The following is a 17,606-nucleotide window of genomic DNA, read 5'->3' on the forward strand; positions in this document are numbered from 1 at the left end:
GGGGGGGGGCCCCCAGCCAGGCCCTCCAGGGGGGTACACAGTCAGGGGAGGGGAGAGGTGCACAAATGCAGATGGTGGGGAGGGTTGTGGAAATGCAGACATTGGCCCCCAGGCACCAGAGACCCATGGTACTTCACTGGGTGGGGGAGGCAGTAGAGGGCAGACAACAGGGGAGGCAGTAGTGGGGAGGCACAGAGGAGGTGGTAAGGGGGCAGGAGGTTAGGGGGCAGGTAGTAAGGGGAATTCAAGCAGCTTGACCCCTGCCCTTTGCCTCCTACCAGCTGTCCCCCCCCATCACTTGCCCATTCTGCTGCCTGCCTGACTTGTGCCTGTCCCCTTGCCACCTCTGCCTCCCCTGCAGCCTCAACCCCTCCCATTCCTCCCCGCCCACCACCACTTACCTTTGCTCCAGTAGGGCCCAGCCCCTGTCTGGCCCAGGGCTCACAGCACATACTTGCCCCAGCCCTAGCCCCATCAGCAGTGGCAGCAGCTCTGGCCTGGGCTCCAGAGCTGTAGCAGCTACCTGCCCTTCCCCACTTCTCATGTGAATCCAAGAAGAGGGGCTTTCTCCATGTTTTTTTCCCCACAACTTAAATGGGGGAAAACCTTGTCATCCTATCTATCCACCACTAACTTCCAATTTCAACTACCAGTATTCTGAGGACAGAGGTGTAACCTAATATATAAGTCTTATTTTGGCATGGTGAACTGAAGTGAATTTTATCTAAAAAGAACTTTTACACTATTACAATAAAACAGGTTTGGTAACCTAACTTACTCCTAGATAAGCATTCACCAAACTAAATTTAAGACTACTCATTTGCACTCCACTCATTTTACACTCCACGAGATATTTACTGTTGAGTTGCCTATTTAGCTCCACAGTAAATATCTTGGCATATACCTGTGCAGCCTTATTAGGCCACAGGAAACTAATAAACTCTGCAGCAGAGTTTTTTTGTGTGCAGCAATGAATGTGTAGATGCTTACCCAGCTGGCAGAAGCATAACAGTGTTTCAGTGAGGGGGGCTACCTGCTGGCTAGCCCCACACTGAAATACTCTCGTGTCCCAGTCAGTCCCTCCACAGCATGTTGAGCCAAGTCAGAGCAGCCTCAGGCCAGCAGGCTGACCCCCAGGATCCCCTGCCAGGTGGGGTAGCTCCGACCCAACTCAATGTGCTGCAGATCCATGAAATGCATATAAATACATTTGTCTATGTAAATGTGACACCTGGGACAATAAACTCAGGCGCGATGTTCTTATTCTTTCTTATATTCCATATTAAGAAGTAGCAATCATTATTGCCTTAAGAATTAATGGATTAAAATTTTCTGAAGTCAGATCAGTTAATTATTGGATCAAGTGGCAGACTGAAGTCATGGACTGCTTAAAACACTTGTGACATCAAAAATCGACTATACAAAGACCATACCTTTTCACTCAACATTTCTGCTTCACACGTGAATTCTGAATCATCTCTACAGTTATTATTAGTTTTATTTAGAATTAATAGTTGTGCAGAATAAATACATTTATCTGTATTCTTACTTCCAAAACTTGCAAACCTTGAGTTTTATTCTTGTGTAATCCAAATGATATTGGTGCACATCAACTGATTACTTAGCAGTCTAAGGTAATGTTTGAAAATCTGAGTTTCTAGGGTACTTAAGGGTTAATTGCAATAATTTAGAAACAAAGTAGAAACTATTTAGAAAAAGTACCCCAACAGGCACACTATACCTTTTGATATTTTTACATCATAGCTGTATTTCTTAAGCTTTACTTGAAGGTACTATTTATGCCATTTGGTGTTCATTTTAAACTTTTTTTTGAAAATAATACATATAGCTCATTTATATGCATCATATTATCAACTTAAGAAATGAAGTAAGGACTCTAGTATCATAAGTCAAAAGCATTACTATTAACTAGTTCCTGGGCTTGGGATGGCATATTCAAGTCTTACCCCAAACATTGACATTATAGTTCTTTTCCGTTTTTCCAGCAACATTTGTAGCTTCACACGTGTAACGTCCTGTGTCTTGAACTTGTGCTCCTTCAATCTGAGAACAAAAATGGAACCTTTTGATTATACTTTGAAGGAGTAGGTTTCTAACTGTATGAATTAAATGTCATGGTTTAATGTCTGCTTGGGTTTACTTCTGGGGGAGAGGGGAGTGTTTGTTTTTAACATTAGTCTATCTAAGACAGGGGTGGGCAAAATGCAGCCCATGGGCCAAATGTGGCCTGTTAGGCCACTCTATCTGGCCCGCAGGGCCCCTAAAAAATTTAGAAAATTAATATCTATCTGCTCTTGGCTGCCTGTCATGCAGCCCTCGATGGCTTGCCAAAACTCAGTAAGGGGCCCTCCGCCCGAAATTAGTGCCCACCCCCAATCTAAAACGTTTAATAAAGTTAGCTTGGGCAATATACTCTCATACACAGCCACAAGTCTGTGCTCCCAGAAGCCATGCATCACTCCCATTAGCTTAAGTGGGAAAAATACTATGATGGTTCCCTCATACATAGCTTAACTACAAATGGTTTCACATTGTAGTCTGAAGGAAGTACAGTGCCTTCATAAGTGATATGTAGGCTAGGAGGCATGCATCTCAACATTACCTTTAGCACACTTCCATCTTCAGAGATGCTAAGACCTGGTTTCTTCAGCAAAGGTCGGCCATCTTTGAGCCATGTCAGTGTGGGTGGAGGAATGGCATTGCTTTGGCAACGTAGCTCCACAGCTTGGCTGATGAGCACAGAGACATTCTGTTCTTCTCCTGTTATGTCTGGTGGAACTAAAACAACAAATAAAAACAATGAGAGCTCTGGTCTACAGAGACTTTTTATCATGTGAGACACCAAGAACTTGATACTCTTCAGCTAATTAAATTAAGACAGCAGTTACGGACCATTCTGAGAGACTATCATAAAACCAAATACTTCAAGGCCAGGGGTTGGTAACCTGAGGCCTATAGGAGTCATTTCATCCATCCCACAGAGCTGGGCACCTTCTATGAGATTTCAGCATCAGAGGTTTTGCCCATGAAGTGGCTGGATGGAAAGTAGAAGCACTGCTGGTGACACTGCAATGAGGGAATGGTGGTTATAGCTCTGGCTCCAATAGTGGCAGTGTGGGCTGGCTTGTAAATAATCAGCACTTGGAGCTAAACTGTTAAAGTACTCTCCTTCTGCAAATCATTGCCTATTATCTATTCCATTGCTTCCCTGTTCTAATAGTGAAGAAGTCTTTTCCTGATACCCAATCTAAACCTACTTTGCTGCAACTTCAAGTCACTGGTCCATGTTCTACTCTCTGCAGCAAGAGAGAAAAGATGTTCTCCTTCTTTATGGCAGCCTTTTAGATATTTGAAGGCTGCTATCAAGTGCCCTCTTAAGCACCTTTTTCACAAGCTGAACATGCCTATTTCTTTCAACTTCTCCTGGTATGACTTGCCTTCATGCCTGTCACCTGCCTCTAAACCCTCTCTAACTTCTCCACATCCTTTTTAAAATGTAAAGTCCAAAACTGCACAAAATACTCAACATGAGGCCTAACCAGTACTGAGTACGGAGGTACTATCACCTCCCATGTCCTGCACCTAATGCTTCTGTTGATGCATCCCAAAACTGTATTCATCTTTTGTGCAGCTACATCACATTGCAGACTCATACAGAGTCTGTGATCTACCCAAACTCCCAGATCCTTCTTGTAATGTTGCCATCCAGTCAGGTATCACCCATTTTATATTTGTATTTATAAATATTCTTCCTGAGGTATAGTACCTTGCATTTGTCAGCACTGAATTTCATCCTGTTAGCTCCATCCCAGCTTTCCAATCAAGACCTTTCTGAATTGTACTCCTGTCCTATACAACCTGCTTGCAATCTTTCCCAGTTTTGTGTCATTTGCAAATTTGCTCAAGAAGCTCTCAATTCCAGCATCCAAATCATTAACAAACATGTTGACCAGCAGCAGGCTCAGGACAGATCTCTGTGGGACTCTACTTGAAACCTCCTGCCATTCTGATATGGATCGATTTATAACTACCCTTTGCTTGCGGCTATCAAGCAAGTTATCTGTCCACCTTACAGTAGTTTTGTCTAGCCCACATTTATGATATGATCATGTGAAACTGTTAAAAGCCTTGCTGAAGTCCAGATACACTATATCCAGTGCATTCCCTGAATCAACCCAAGTAGTTACTTTGTCAAATAAGGAAATCAAGTTCTTCTGGCTTGATTTGTTCTTAGTAAATCTATGTTGGCTGCTTTTGGTCAGCTTTTCTTCATCCAGATGCTTGCAAACAGACTTCCTTATAATATACTCCAGTAATTTCCCTAGTATCAAGGTGAGGCTAACCAGTCTTTAGTTCCCCAGGTCCCCCTTTTTGCATTTCGTAAAAGAGGGCACTATGTTAGTCCTTTTCCAGTCCTCTGGTACCTCACCTATCTTCCATGACTTTATAAATATTATTTCCAAGAGCTCCGAAATCTCCTCTGCCTGTTCCTTCAGTACTCTGGGATGAAGTTCATCAGATCTTGCTGGTTTGAATTCGTTCAGACCCATCAAAATCTCCAAAACTGTTTCTTTTGTTATCTCATTCCTCAGTTTGTCCCCTAACTTATCCAAGTAATCCTTACTGGCAGTCTGGTTATAGCTTGTTGTCTTTAACATCTTTCACCAATTCCAGTTCATGTTTTACCTTTGCCTTCCTGATTTTGTCCCTGCATGTTCTTACTGATTCCTGGTATGCTTCCTTGATGAACTGCCCACCATGCTGGACACTGAGGTGCTCAGAAGAACAGCTCTCCCCAGTATTCATACTCTACTGAAACTGGCATAGCTAAGATGGGCCAGTCACCTTTGAAGAATGCCCGACACTCTCCTGCCAAAGAAAATCTTCTACAGCAAACTGTCAAATGGAGTACGCTTTCATGGCACACCAAAGAAGCAGTACAAGGACACCCAAAAGGTGCCCCTGAAGAGTTTTGGAATCGATCTGGAGTCATGGAAGCAAATCGCTCATGACAGTCCATCCTGGAGGTCATCAATCCAGAACAGAGCACTGGCCTTCAAACAGCAATGCACGGCAGAAGCAATGAAGAAACGCATGACCAGGAAAACAAAAACCTCTTGCACATCTTCATTGCTTTCCTGCCCCCGCTGTAGCAGATTGTTCAAGGCAAAGATCCAGCTTATAAATCACCTATGTACCCATGCAGCCTAGCCACCACCCTATCTTTTCTCTTTCATCTCTCTCTTTTCTCCACCACCTCTTTCTGTTGCCTGCATGCTTTCCTTTTGCATTTGAGGCATCTAAGAAGCAATTTGTGGAGCCATATTAGTCTCTTATCATTCTTATTGTGTTTCTATCATGTTGGGACAATTTCTTGTATTGGGCTTCCAATACTGTGCCCTTTAGAATTTTCCAGCCCTCCTGGGCATCTTTATCCTTAAGTCTGTCTTCCCATGACACCATGCCTATTATCTCCTTCAGTCAGAAATCTGCCTTTTTGAAATTAAGATCCTTATTTCTGCTGACCTCATGTTTTTTCTCCATCTAAGGATCATGAATTCTATCTTATTATGATAATTTCCTCCCAAGTTTATCAATGCCTGCACATCCTCCACCAGTTCTTCCCTATTGGTCAGGGCAAGATCTGAGATAAATGATCCCATAGTTGTCCACCACACAAGTTAGGAACTTACTCAACTTTTTAAGTTTGGCTATATATTCTTTCAGCAGATGTCCCAAAAATTGATGTCTCCCGTCAGTACTATCTCATACATTTCGGATAATTTTGACACCTCCTTGGAGAGGGCCTCATCCATTTCTTTTTCCTGACTTGGTAGCCTATAATAAATTCCCATCATTGTATTGATTTTTCACCTTTTATCTTTACCCAAATACATTATGATTTGCCACCTTCTCCCTTCTGAACCAGGGAAAAAGTGTATGTATTTTTGACATACAAGGTGACACCACCACCTTTTCTCCCAATCCTGTCCTTCTGAAAGAGAGGGTAGCCCTCAATGCTGACATTCCTATCATAAGAGCTGTCCTACCAAATCTTTGTAATACCAATTAGATCATAGTTCTTTGTACAGGATGTGACTTCCAGTTCATCTTGTTTGGTTCCTGTACTTCTTGCCTTTGTATACATACATCAGATATATATTTGCATTCTGACCTCCTTGTTTCCCTTTTGCTTCACTCACTGCTGTTCTGTGGCTCTCCAGGCATTTCCCAGAGTTGAACTTCCTCTTCCAGTTCTTTCCCCTCTAGATTGGTTGCTCTGTTTCTGGTGGTTTGTTCACTCTTCCCCATGGAATCCAAATTAAAGTTCTAATACTACATTGGCCAGACAACATTCAAAGACAGCCTTTCCTATTCTGGCCAGATGGATCCTGTCTCTTGGTAGGAGTCCTCCTCTCCAAAACTTTCACCCATTCTCAAAGAAACCAAGGCCTTCACCATCAACACCACCATCTCAGCCATGCATTTGCTTCCATAGAATCATTGAAAATTAGGCTTGGAAGGGACCTCAAGAGATCATGCAGTTCAACCCTATGCACAAAACAAGACTGTCCCCAGTATATCACCCCAGCCAAGGCGTTGTCTAGCCTGGTCTTAAAAACATCCAAGGATGGAGATTCCACAAACTCTCTGGGTAATCTGTTCCAGCGATTTACTACAGTGCTTTCAGTACCCCAGCTGAGGGGCTCAGGGGATTGCAAGGCAGGAGGGCTCCAATCGACCCCCCAGCTCAGGCTGAGCAAAGCCCAGTCAATGTGCTGCTGTTTGCTTCTCCCTTTCTCCTCCCCCTCCCTCCCTGCTGACAGCCATGGAGCTGGGAGGTGGTGGGGACTGGGGAGAGGGGTAGTGTAGGGAGGCTTGCTCCTGCTGGCCAGGAGATTTGGTGCAGGCAGGCTCAATTCCCCCTCCCCACCACAACCTAACAGGTAAACAGGTTCATCTGTTGAGTCAGAGGGGCACTGTAACTCATGGCACTTTAAGTAAAGCACCATGAGTTAGAACAGGGGCCTGAATATCTGTCTGTACCCTTAGTCTTCCCATTTTTCCCATTTCCTTTCTTTTCCTCTTTAAACTGGGCACCCTTAACATTCCAGAAATGATATGTGAGAAACCACAAAATGTGAGGGAGAAAGAAGGGAAAGCAAAAGAAACTGTCTTTTAGAAATATTATGGACCTCACTTAGAACAAAAGCTAGTAAGTTAATTAGTTGATGGAAGATTAAATTTGTCCCAGGGTAGCACTCAATATGCAAGCAATGTAACTCTCAAGATGTCATAAAAAACACTAACAATATAGCCTTGTTTGCTTAGTACAGGAAGTACTAAACAAAACAGCTGATTTCACAGCTTGGAAATAATTTAGGGAAAAGTCTGGTCTCTATGGATAAGAAACAGTAACTGTAAAAGAAAAAAAAACCAAAAAAACCCCCTGTTTATCCTGCTTTCTTTGTAGAATTCACAAAAGGCCTAGATTCTTTATGGCTGTTTGTGGAACTGAAAATTGGAAGCTGACCTATTACTGCAAAAAGCTAATTTATTTCCAAATGTTTTCCACCCATTATTTTTCCTCTCAGCTAAATGAGTTGAACTGTGTTCAAAAGGAAACTGAATTTATGAAATGGAGACTAAAGACAATAGAGTATTTGCTTCTGAAGGAACAAGGATTAAAATGAATCATTTATTTTAAATAATACACATTACCAAACATATTCCAACCCTTAATTTGACTCTGTATATAAAAAAATACCAACAGTCTCAGCTGCAGCACCATTGAAAATTCTTTCCCTCTCTCACATCTTAGTTAGTTTACCTGCTTGCTACAGCTAAATGTTAAAGGTGATGTTAAGATTTGGTGACAGTGCTACTCAAGACCATCATGCAGCTGAGTATAAAATTAGGACATCTTCTATTTCAATTGCCCTTTTAAGTGTATATAACAAATTTTGCTTCCCCTCCGACTTTACTAATGGGTACAGAAGTCCCTGCAAACACAGAAGAAACATTAGAAAGCTAAACAGAACCTCTATATCATTTCCTGACCAATCAACTGCTTTAAATATTCAAACAGACTGAGACATGTCCTTTGTTTTTCTTGTATTTTCAATTACCTTCATAGATAATTACTGATTTACTTAATATAACATTGCATGTGTAGTGATTGGTTATTACTGGGCATGCTTCATAATTATTCTCTTTGACATGCAGTAATAATATACTGCCACTGAACTGGTCCTATTTCAAACAACTGTAGTTAGTGTCAAATACTTTAGAAACATATATAAATAGACAACTAATTTATCCAATAACATTGTGGGATAATTTTTTTTCCTAATATTTCTGGGAAAATATTGTATAATTTTCTTGTGATGGTGGCTTTCCTAGGTTAGTTCTGTAACCAATAAGTGCCTGTTCATCAGTTTAGTTGTCCCAGCTTGTTTCTAAGCCAGCCTTTGTTCAGCCACCACCAGTTCCTCATCTAAAGGACTGCCATAGCGCCTAACTTTTGCTGTACAACACACACAGCTTCTAGTCACTAAGCAGTTCTTGGTTTATTTGCATGTCCTTGTCACGTCTCTTGCTCCTTCCCCCAGTTCACAGTCCCTGTCTTTGAGGGCACCTATATGCAAGCAGCAAGGCTGCTCCTACATGCTGTAATTACCATGCTCCAGCAGACTCCGGTGTCTCGTGTATCAGCACCCCTGTGCTGAAAAATGGCAGGGGGGGAGCTTTAACTAAAGCTTGTTCATTGAGCTTTAAAGTGCCCCACCACCATTTTTCAGTGCAGGAACACTGATACATGAGACACTCCCGGCACTTCAATTAAAGTGGCTCTCAGAGTTGCTCTAATTAAATCACACCCCTGACTCCAGGAAACCCCTAGTTCCCTGCCCTCAGATTGTCTTCCAGTTTCCTGACTCCAATTGTTGACTCTGGCTTGCCCCCTGGTTTCCAGTCTCTGGCTTTAGATGCTTGACTTGATGTCCCAGCTACAGATGTTCAGTACCTGATCTTGGCTGTGTATGCTGGACTTGTCTCTTGTTCTTGCCCCTTGATTTAGCAACCTGACTGTTGACATTTGGGTCCTGACCATCCTTTCCAGCCCTTGGCTCTAGCACTAGACTGAGCTATCCCTAGAAGACTTTAACAAAAATATACGTATTTCCGTCTGTCAGCTGAAAAGTCATTACTTTTTTATTTTATCGTCTGTTTCCTTGTTCCTATATTCTGAAATAGGAATATACTTGAGTTATCTTCTCTGTGCCATTCATGATCTTATAGGCCTCAGACATTTTATCTTATTCTTTCCTTCTCCAAGCATTTTAAACTCTCCAGTCTTGCATGCTTCTGATTACCGTCATCCTCTTTTGATCCATGTCCATTTCTTCTGTCTTTTCAGAGCTAAATAACTCAATACTGGTCACAGTATTCTGAGTAAGGGTGCTTTAACAGTTTACATAATGGTACTATAATACATTTGGTATAAACATTGGGGGTCATCATTGACCACAAGATGAACATGAGCCTGCAATGCGATGTGGCGGCTAGTAAAGCGACCAAAACGCTGGCTTGCATCCATAGATGCTTCTCAAGCAAATCCCGGGACGTCATTCTCCCCCTGTACTCGGCCTTAGTGAGGCCGCAGCTGGAGTACTGTGTCCAGTTTTGGGCTCCACAATTCAAAAAGGATGTGGAGAAGCTTGAGAGAGTCCAGAGAAGAGCCACGCGCATGATCAGAGGTCAGGGAAGCAGACCCTACGATGACAGGCTGAGAGCCCTGGGGCTCTTTAGCCTGAAAAAGCGCAGGCTCAGGGGTGATCTGATGGCCACCTACAAGTTTATCAGGGGAACATTTGTTCACCAGAGCGCCCCAAGGGATGACGAGGTTGAATGGTCACAAACTACTTCAAGATCGTTTCAGGCTGGACATAAGGAAGAACTTCTTTACTGTCCGAGCCCCCAAGGTCTGGAACAGCCTGCCACCGGAGGTGGTTCAAGCGCCTTCATTGAACACCTTCAAGATGAAACTGGATGCTTATCTTGCTGGGATCCTATGACCCCAGCTGACTTCCTGCCCTTTGGGTGGGGGGCTGGACTCGATGATCTTCCGAGGTCCCTTCCAGCCCTGATGTCTATGAAATCTATGAAATCTAGACATTGCAATATATTACTGTGCATGCCATAGAACCCACTACCGTAACTAGTGAAATTTGTCATCCTTGTTGGCAATATCAGAGAATATAATTAATGAATGTGTCCGGGCAACTTTAAGTTTGGTCCCAATCAGCTCAAGGTTGAGAACTGTTGGTTAGGAAGTATGAGAAATCTTACACTGCCCTACTTCTGGTATACGTGTCCTGTAGTTGCATGGAGGGACACACTCCTCCTCAATACCTGACCTCTTTACTAGCTTACATTGAGTCAAACCCAACCCTCCCAAAGGAAGCTCTAAAAGCTGTGCCACTGTTATGGAAACTCTATGAGTATAATTTCCAATATTCATAGTACATAACGTCATGAGAACTCCTCACCATAAACCCGGAGATCAATATCCCTCTGTTTTTCCCCTGCAGCATTCACTGCAACACATGTATACTTTCCTGTGTCACTGATCTGAGCACTAGTGAGTGCTAGAACCCGGCCTCCAGAAAGAACCTGGAAAAGAAATGTTGAAAGGACATATTCATTATGTGTTGCTTAACCCAGTTTCCTCAGTGTATGCTGCAGCATAATAGAGCTAGGCAGGCCTATCCTCTTTCATTCCATAACAAAAAATGACTACCACCTTTATCTGTTCTTTTAATGCTTCCCAATCTCTCTTCCCCCTGCACTCCTCCCAGTCCTGTGCAGTTACCTTTGCTCCAAATCTTGCAAATATTTAGGATATGGACATACAAATAATGTACTGTGGACTTAAAGAGGGGTAGAGCTTAATGTGCAGCATCTGCTACATGGTAACTGTCTACATGCATGCTCTTACTCCTCAGTAAGTAGAAGCTAAATTGCATTATTTTTACATTGAAAGCTAAGCTAGGCTAGGCTAAAATATACTAAGGTAAGCTGACACCATTTAATTTTGACTTATGATGGGCAGTTACTTCAAAGTATCTGATATCCAGTAATGCCCCAAGTCCTTTTGCCCCAGATAAATTTTTCCTGCCATACCCTTAAACATATACTTAACTTTATACAGGTCATTGAATAATAGAAAATTACTGTTGGAAGCGCAACACCTTCCTCAAAGCAGGACCATCCCCAACTACATCATCCCAGCTAAGACTTCGTCTAGCCAGGTCTTAAAAACCTCCAAGAAGTTACCAGCAGAACTCACATTCACTTGTCTTTGCAGGTCTGGGCCTTAGCCCCACACTCTGAATTTCACAATTTCCATCTTGCCTTTCTCTATGCCTGGAACAGGCTCAATTTTCTGTTAAAATTTTCTGTTTCCCACTTCCCCCATTTTTTCATTTTTTTTTCCCTTCACAATCAATTATTTCAGGAAATCGTCCATCTTTCTTCTCTTCCTCAAGAGTTTCCCCAGATCCCTCTTTTCTTCAGAGCTACTTAATCTTTGCCCTTTCTTGTCTATCTCAGAAACAATATTTTCTAGACAGGAAACAGTTCCTCTCATATCCTTATAAATTGCAATATGTATGCAATGTGCTATACACATTATATTACCTAAATGCAATATGACCCTGAATTAAGATGACCCCCAATAATTAGATTCTAAACATGGAAGATTTATATATGTAGAATCTAATTATTGGAGGGTTGTCTTAAATTCATCCTCCCCCAACAGCTGCAGCAAGGAAAGCAGTGGCAGGGGGCAGGCACTGTGGAGAGGTAGAGGGGCAGACAGTAGGGGGGCAGGTGGAGGAGCAAGCAGGGGGAGCAGTGGAGGCAGGCAGAATGGTGGGGGGGATCAAGCACTTGCCCCCCACTGCATGTCTCCCCTGTGCCTACTCTGACCACCTCTGCTCCCAGCCTTCCCCCTACAGCCTCAAGGCGCCTCCCCCCCCACCCACACACACTCCATTTTCCCCATCTTCACTCAATAGTTGCTGACTCCTGGTCCCGGTCACTGGAGCCAGAGCTGCCATGCTGCTGTCACTGCTACCAAGTCAGGTTAGGGTCATGCTCAATGCCCCAGGCTGAAATGGGGATGGAGTCTGCTGGCACTGAAGCAAGGGTAAGCACTGATGTGTGTTGAGGAGGGGAGAAGCCTTGGGAGGAGAAGCAGGGTGGCAGGAGGGCAGGCAGCAGCAATGACTCGAGCCTCAGCCTCAGGTAGGGGCCAGAGCCAGAGCTGCAGCAGCTGCCTGCTCCCCTTCCCCTTCCATCACTGCCTCATACTCAATTCCAAGATGAGGTGCTTTTCCCCCATGGTAAATTGTGGGGGTAACCTCATTTTGGAATTGTGTAAATACAGCATAAACAGCAATGAGCTTTTATCAACAGCAAGTATTTATGATCCATATTTCCCTAATTTTAATTCACTTCTTTGTTTCTATGTAAAAACCTTAGAAGATGCTAGATTGCTGTTCTGCATTTATCCATGTAAGAGGTTTTAACCACTTGCTGGTTCAGTGCAGGCTACCTCGCAATAACTCTTCAGTGTGACCTAATCTTGACTTCAGGGTATTAGCATGGCTCCATTTCCTTTTCCATTCATTCCTTGACACCTGAGACTGCCAAGAATGGTGTTAAGAAGTGCCCACTTTGGCAGTGTGAACTTTTGTCCAATACCAATTGAAAGGGAGCATTAACTCATTCCAGTGTAGGCTAGCTTTGAATCTAGAGAGGAAACATTCTGTCTTCCTCATCTATGCCCACTGTAATGTGCCGTTTCCATTCAAATGTACTAATTTTTAATATCCACATCAAGAGACAAAGAAAACAAGTACTTAGGTTTTTATCAAATACCTGGAGGCCAGAAAAGCTGGAAACAGGACTACCATCTTTTAGCCAAGTCAGAATGGGAGCAGGGATACCTCTGGCTTCACATTCCAACCTCACTAGATTATTAACTACCACTGCCACCATGTCATTGCTGCCAGAAATTGATGGGGGGACTGAAAAAGAAAACAAAGTTGAAACAGCTATATAAGCACATAATTCACAACAAAATTAAATGGGCCTCTTACTTTTGGAAGTGTTTCTAATCCTGGAAGGCGGTAAATCATTTTGAAAGATTTCTGATGCTATAAATACTAGGTTCTTGTCATTTGTCCACACTGTGCCATATCTCACTCTCTTTACTTACACAAAGAATCTGATAATAGTACTGAAACTACTGATGTGTGTTAGGTAAGTGGGCAGGGTCTATAGCCTACATGACCACTGTGAAAATCAGAAACCAAAATAGGAAATCTAAACACAGCATTGTAAAAGCTTGAGGAAGTGCTTTTAGGCATTGTGAAATATCTCTAATGTATCAAAGCATAGATGTTTCTCTTAGAAACTTGTCTAAATCTAACTGAGCTCATGCAGGTAATAAACTGAGCTAGATAATAAATCAATTTTGTAAAAAATTACATAAAAACTTACCAGATCAGGTTCTTATAAAATCTACCTGTTTCCTTTTTATATAAGGAGGAGGAAGAAAAAAGTCTCAGCTTAAAAATGTCTTTAAAAGGACAACCGAGAAATGTCCTATATAACTATAACTATTTAGCTGGTCTAATAAAAGATATCAGATTTACCCAGAGAACCTTCTCTGCCCATATAAACAGCTTATATCAGGTGAATAGTCAGTAGAATTCTGTATAGTTATGTTAAAATATTTAAAGGAACATATGTATTTGCTTGAGCTGTTAAATTGTCTTGCCCATCCTTCTGTTCCTTTTATATTTGCTCTCTACAAACCCTGAAATGTCAAACACTTGAAAGTCAAATGGGTAAGCACCTCCAGTAAACACAATTTAAATTTGAATGCAAAAAGCACCAAAGTGGAGAATTCTTGACTCATCTCAATAAGGAAAGTATAACGAAGACGTGTGACTTATCCCTCTCTTAGAACCAGATCAGTAACCAAAATGTAATACTTCTATAAGTTCATGGAAAAAGGACAAGGGAAAGGGAAAATAGAAAAGGGAAGGAAATAGAAATGGGAATAGAAAAAGAATGTTGTGATCTAGTCACAGCCTATGCAAACTATTTATTCAATACTTATTTAATACTTAGTGCATAATTTCTGATAAACCATGAATCAGTGTATCCAAGCTTACTTATAGGTAAGCCCCAGAAATGGTAGAGGGTACAAGGCTGTACATACTTTGCCCTTGTGATTTCCACAGCATCTGGTGTTCTTAGATATTTGCAAAAATGTTATAATGGTGAGAAAGAACCACAAAAACCTTAGCACAATGGAACTGTATGAGTATACTTCATTTGAATTCCACAGAGCTGGCACCTACAAGTAGATCTGTAAGTCTCTTCTGTATTAAGCATGGGAAATCATGTATTGTTTTCTAAACAATTAGTACAAAAACAACTGATAACTTGTGCCATAGTTCCCTGTATCCAAAATACTATTAGCAGCAGAATATGAACAAAATAAGATGCTGGTCAACTAAGGTAAATATCCATATACTACAGCAAAGGTCATGTTATAAGACTATAGATTAGACAAAAAGATAGTCATTAAATTCAAGTTTTGTTGTTGTTCAGCAAGTCTCTTTTTAAGTCACAAAATCTTTAAAGTCTAGTCTCTCTTCAATTTCATTCATAATTTCCATTATAAACTGAATGCAATTTTGAGAAATAACAACTTCATTGTAGTTAGGTAAAGTTAAATAATAGCCTTCTGACCTCTGCTTCATAGTGCAAATTGATCTCTATGTATGTCAGAAAGTATTCCCTTTTTTGCCTGCTAAGTACATTGGGAGAAATTTTACCTTCCTCTTATCAAATTAGTGTTGCTGCAGCTGAAAGCAGAATGTTAGACATGTACAAATCTCAATCAGGAAACAAATCCTGTGTGTCAGATTTAACCAGCGTATTCAGAGGGTGTTAATTCCCTGGAAATAACTATACATACCAACTGAAACATCATCACCCACCGAAGAAAACCCCAAGTCCTTAGGAATTGTTTTTCATTTCTCAGTTATAGCAACAATAATGACCTCGGTTCCAAACATATCCTGGGGATTAATGATTAGGTGGGGTTAACTACCCTTGGCTGTGACTCAGCCATTAATGTCTCCCAGATGTCATTAATCCCAGGGAAATACGCTGCCCAAGGTCATTATTGGTTATTTAACATTAATAGGGACTATATACTCTTTGTGCATCTCAATGGAAGCCTGTGTCATATTCTGGCTGTAAATCTGCATAATAAGCTCCCACTCCAAACATCTGGATGTGTGTGTACGTATCTGAGAACAGATTTTGGATTGGGCCCTGATCCAAAATCAACTGAAATCAGTGGAAGCATATACTCCAAGTGGCTTCTGACCAGGCATCAAATGTGTATAAACACCCACACATCATCTTGTAAGACAAAATATATCTTTTTCTCTAAAGCCCTTCCATTATTAAACAGCTTTTTTCATTCTATACTACAGTCACTGTAGACTGCAAAATGATCAGCACCAAAATGAACCAATACCTAACCTTTTCAAGCCGCTGAAGCAGCAGTGCTTAGGCCTTCTTCCACTGCTCATTCATTCTGAACAAAATTAAATTTCTTAAACTGAGTTTTCGTATTTCAAATTATGTCAATACCTTTATATGACAGATATGTCAATTTTCAGTTTTTCTTTTTTCTTTATTCCTCAACCCCTTTCAAAGATTAATGATGGGTAGGGAAACTATTAAGTAAATGTAATAAGGCTTCAAAAGAACAGGCAAGTATCACATACATGTTTTTCCTCAGTATGTGTTTATAATACACAATACTTACAAAGATTCCTATGATGTTATACTTACCATGAACCTGAAGGCTGTAAAATAGCTCTGCTGTTCCTGCTGTATTCAGAGCCATGCATTTATAAATGCCAGTGTCAGAGATCTGTGCAACATCAATCTGAAGGATTTGACCCCTGTTCAAAAAGGTGACTCCTGCGGCACTGGTGAGTGGATGACTGTCTTTGTACCAGGTGATAACTGCAAGTGAAATAAGAGAAATGGAAAAATCACAGGCTGTAAGTATTGGTAACTTCTGCTTCACATCTTAACCAAAAGATGCCACTTCGACTCTCAAGGTTTTTACTAATGCCTTGTTTTGGCACTGGTTCAATACTGACTCAATTTTTTATGTTATTTAATGATTCATTTCCTAGAACACTTCAGTTTTGTGTGAATTGTTCATTCAAGAAATGGTCGGGCCTGACTTTGATTGTCTGGCAAGAACTGCATGTTGATCACAAGAGACAGTACAACTGCAAATAAAACCTTGCATTGCTTAGCTGATGCAAAAAAGAGATGTTTTGCTGCTGTTAGTGCTATTTCTAGGCCATATCCTAGGACAGGGATGTCCAGCTCTGAGTGACCAGGGAACACAGATCCCCCAGCCACACACCATGTGGGCTGCACACCTCCTGGGTCACTGGCCACATGCTGCACCATACAACTCCCCCCTACCCACCATGCCCCAAACACTGGCTCCTGTTGCACTGTGGCCTCATTATGCAGATGTGCCATACCACGCAGGCCCCCCATGTGCATAGATGCGTGTAGTGCACAGCCCCTCCCACTCGCCGCATGGTGAAGTATATCCACTACTCTATACCAGCATGGACACTGTATGGGATCCCTGGCTTCCCTGAGCCCTCTAGCTACAGACTCCTATGAATTTCAATGGAATTTGGATCAGGTCCATGCACGTCTATTCCAAACCCATTCCATGGAGTTATGTAGAAGTGACCCACACTCTACAGACTTACCTGATAAGATGAGGTAAGTGGATTTGTTTTGATCTGCTTTTCACAGCAGCTGTAGGGCCATATCTAGATCTACCCCAACTTAGGTGCCTTGACAAAGGAGAGGGACAGAAACAGATGGATGTAGGTGCACAAGGTGCCTGCACAGTCAGTGGGGAAAATGTTGTTCATTTGAATGGAAAATAGAGTGGATTACAAATCTCTAATACTTTAATCAAATATGAATTTCATCTACCGTACCTCAAGTCAACTGAAGTTTCCCATTGTACACTATATAAATGGTTATATTAGTTTAAATACTAGAGATTTATATTCACATTGCAAATTTTAATTATTCTCAGTAGATACTTAAAGGTGACTAAGAAAATCATTAGACTTGATTCATGTCTCATAAGATGTAGGAATGTACCTGGCAAAGGATTCCCAGATGCTTTACACTCGAGATGGATTGGGTTATTCATCACCACTGTTTCATTTAACGTCTTCCCTGAATTTTCCAGATAGGGTGGTTCTGGGAAAGGATGCAAAAATTAGGATTTAATAGAATTCAGCCACATGCTTGGCAGAACATCTGTACACAATTTACAATAATTGTACATTGAGATACCTTAGGTAATCAGCTGCACATGCTTATTTATGTGTTAGACGACTTGTAAAACACCCTTCAGATGGGTTCTTCTA

General features: G+C 41.6%; 1 protein-coding gene across 1 annotated transcript in view; it reads right to left on the reverse strand.

Moving 5' to 3' along the window:
- The window catches only part of HMCN1 (hemicentin 1), a 359,897-nt gene that overhangs the window by 145,373 nt on the left and 196,918 nt on the right, over positions 1-17,606 (reverse strand). The window contains 6 exon segments of the mRNA XM_006023882.3: positions 1,968-2,064; positions 2,624-2,799; positions 10,572-10,695; positions 12,967-13,115; positions 15,973-16,149; positions 17,335-17,436. Of these exon segments, the coding sequence (XP_006023944.1) occupies positions 1,968-2,064; positions 2,624-2,799; positions 10,572-10,695; positions 12,967-13,115; positions 15,973-16,149; positions 17,335-17,436 (825 nt within the window).

The sequence above is a fragment of the Alligator sinensis genome, unplaced genomic scaffold, assembly GCF_000455745.1.
Source record: "Alligator sinensis unplaced genomic scaffold, ASM45574v1 scaffold468_1, whole genome shotgun sequence".
Classification (NCBI taxonomy): Eukaryota; Metazoa; Chordata; order Crocodylia; family Alligatoridae; genus Alligator; species Alligator sinensis.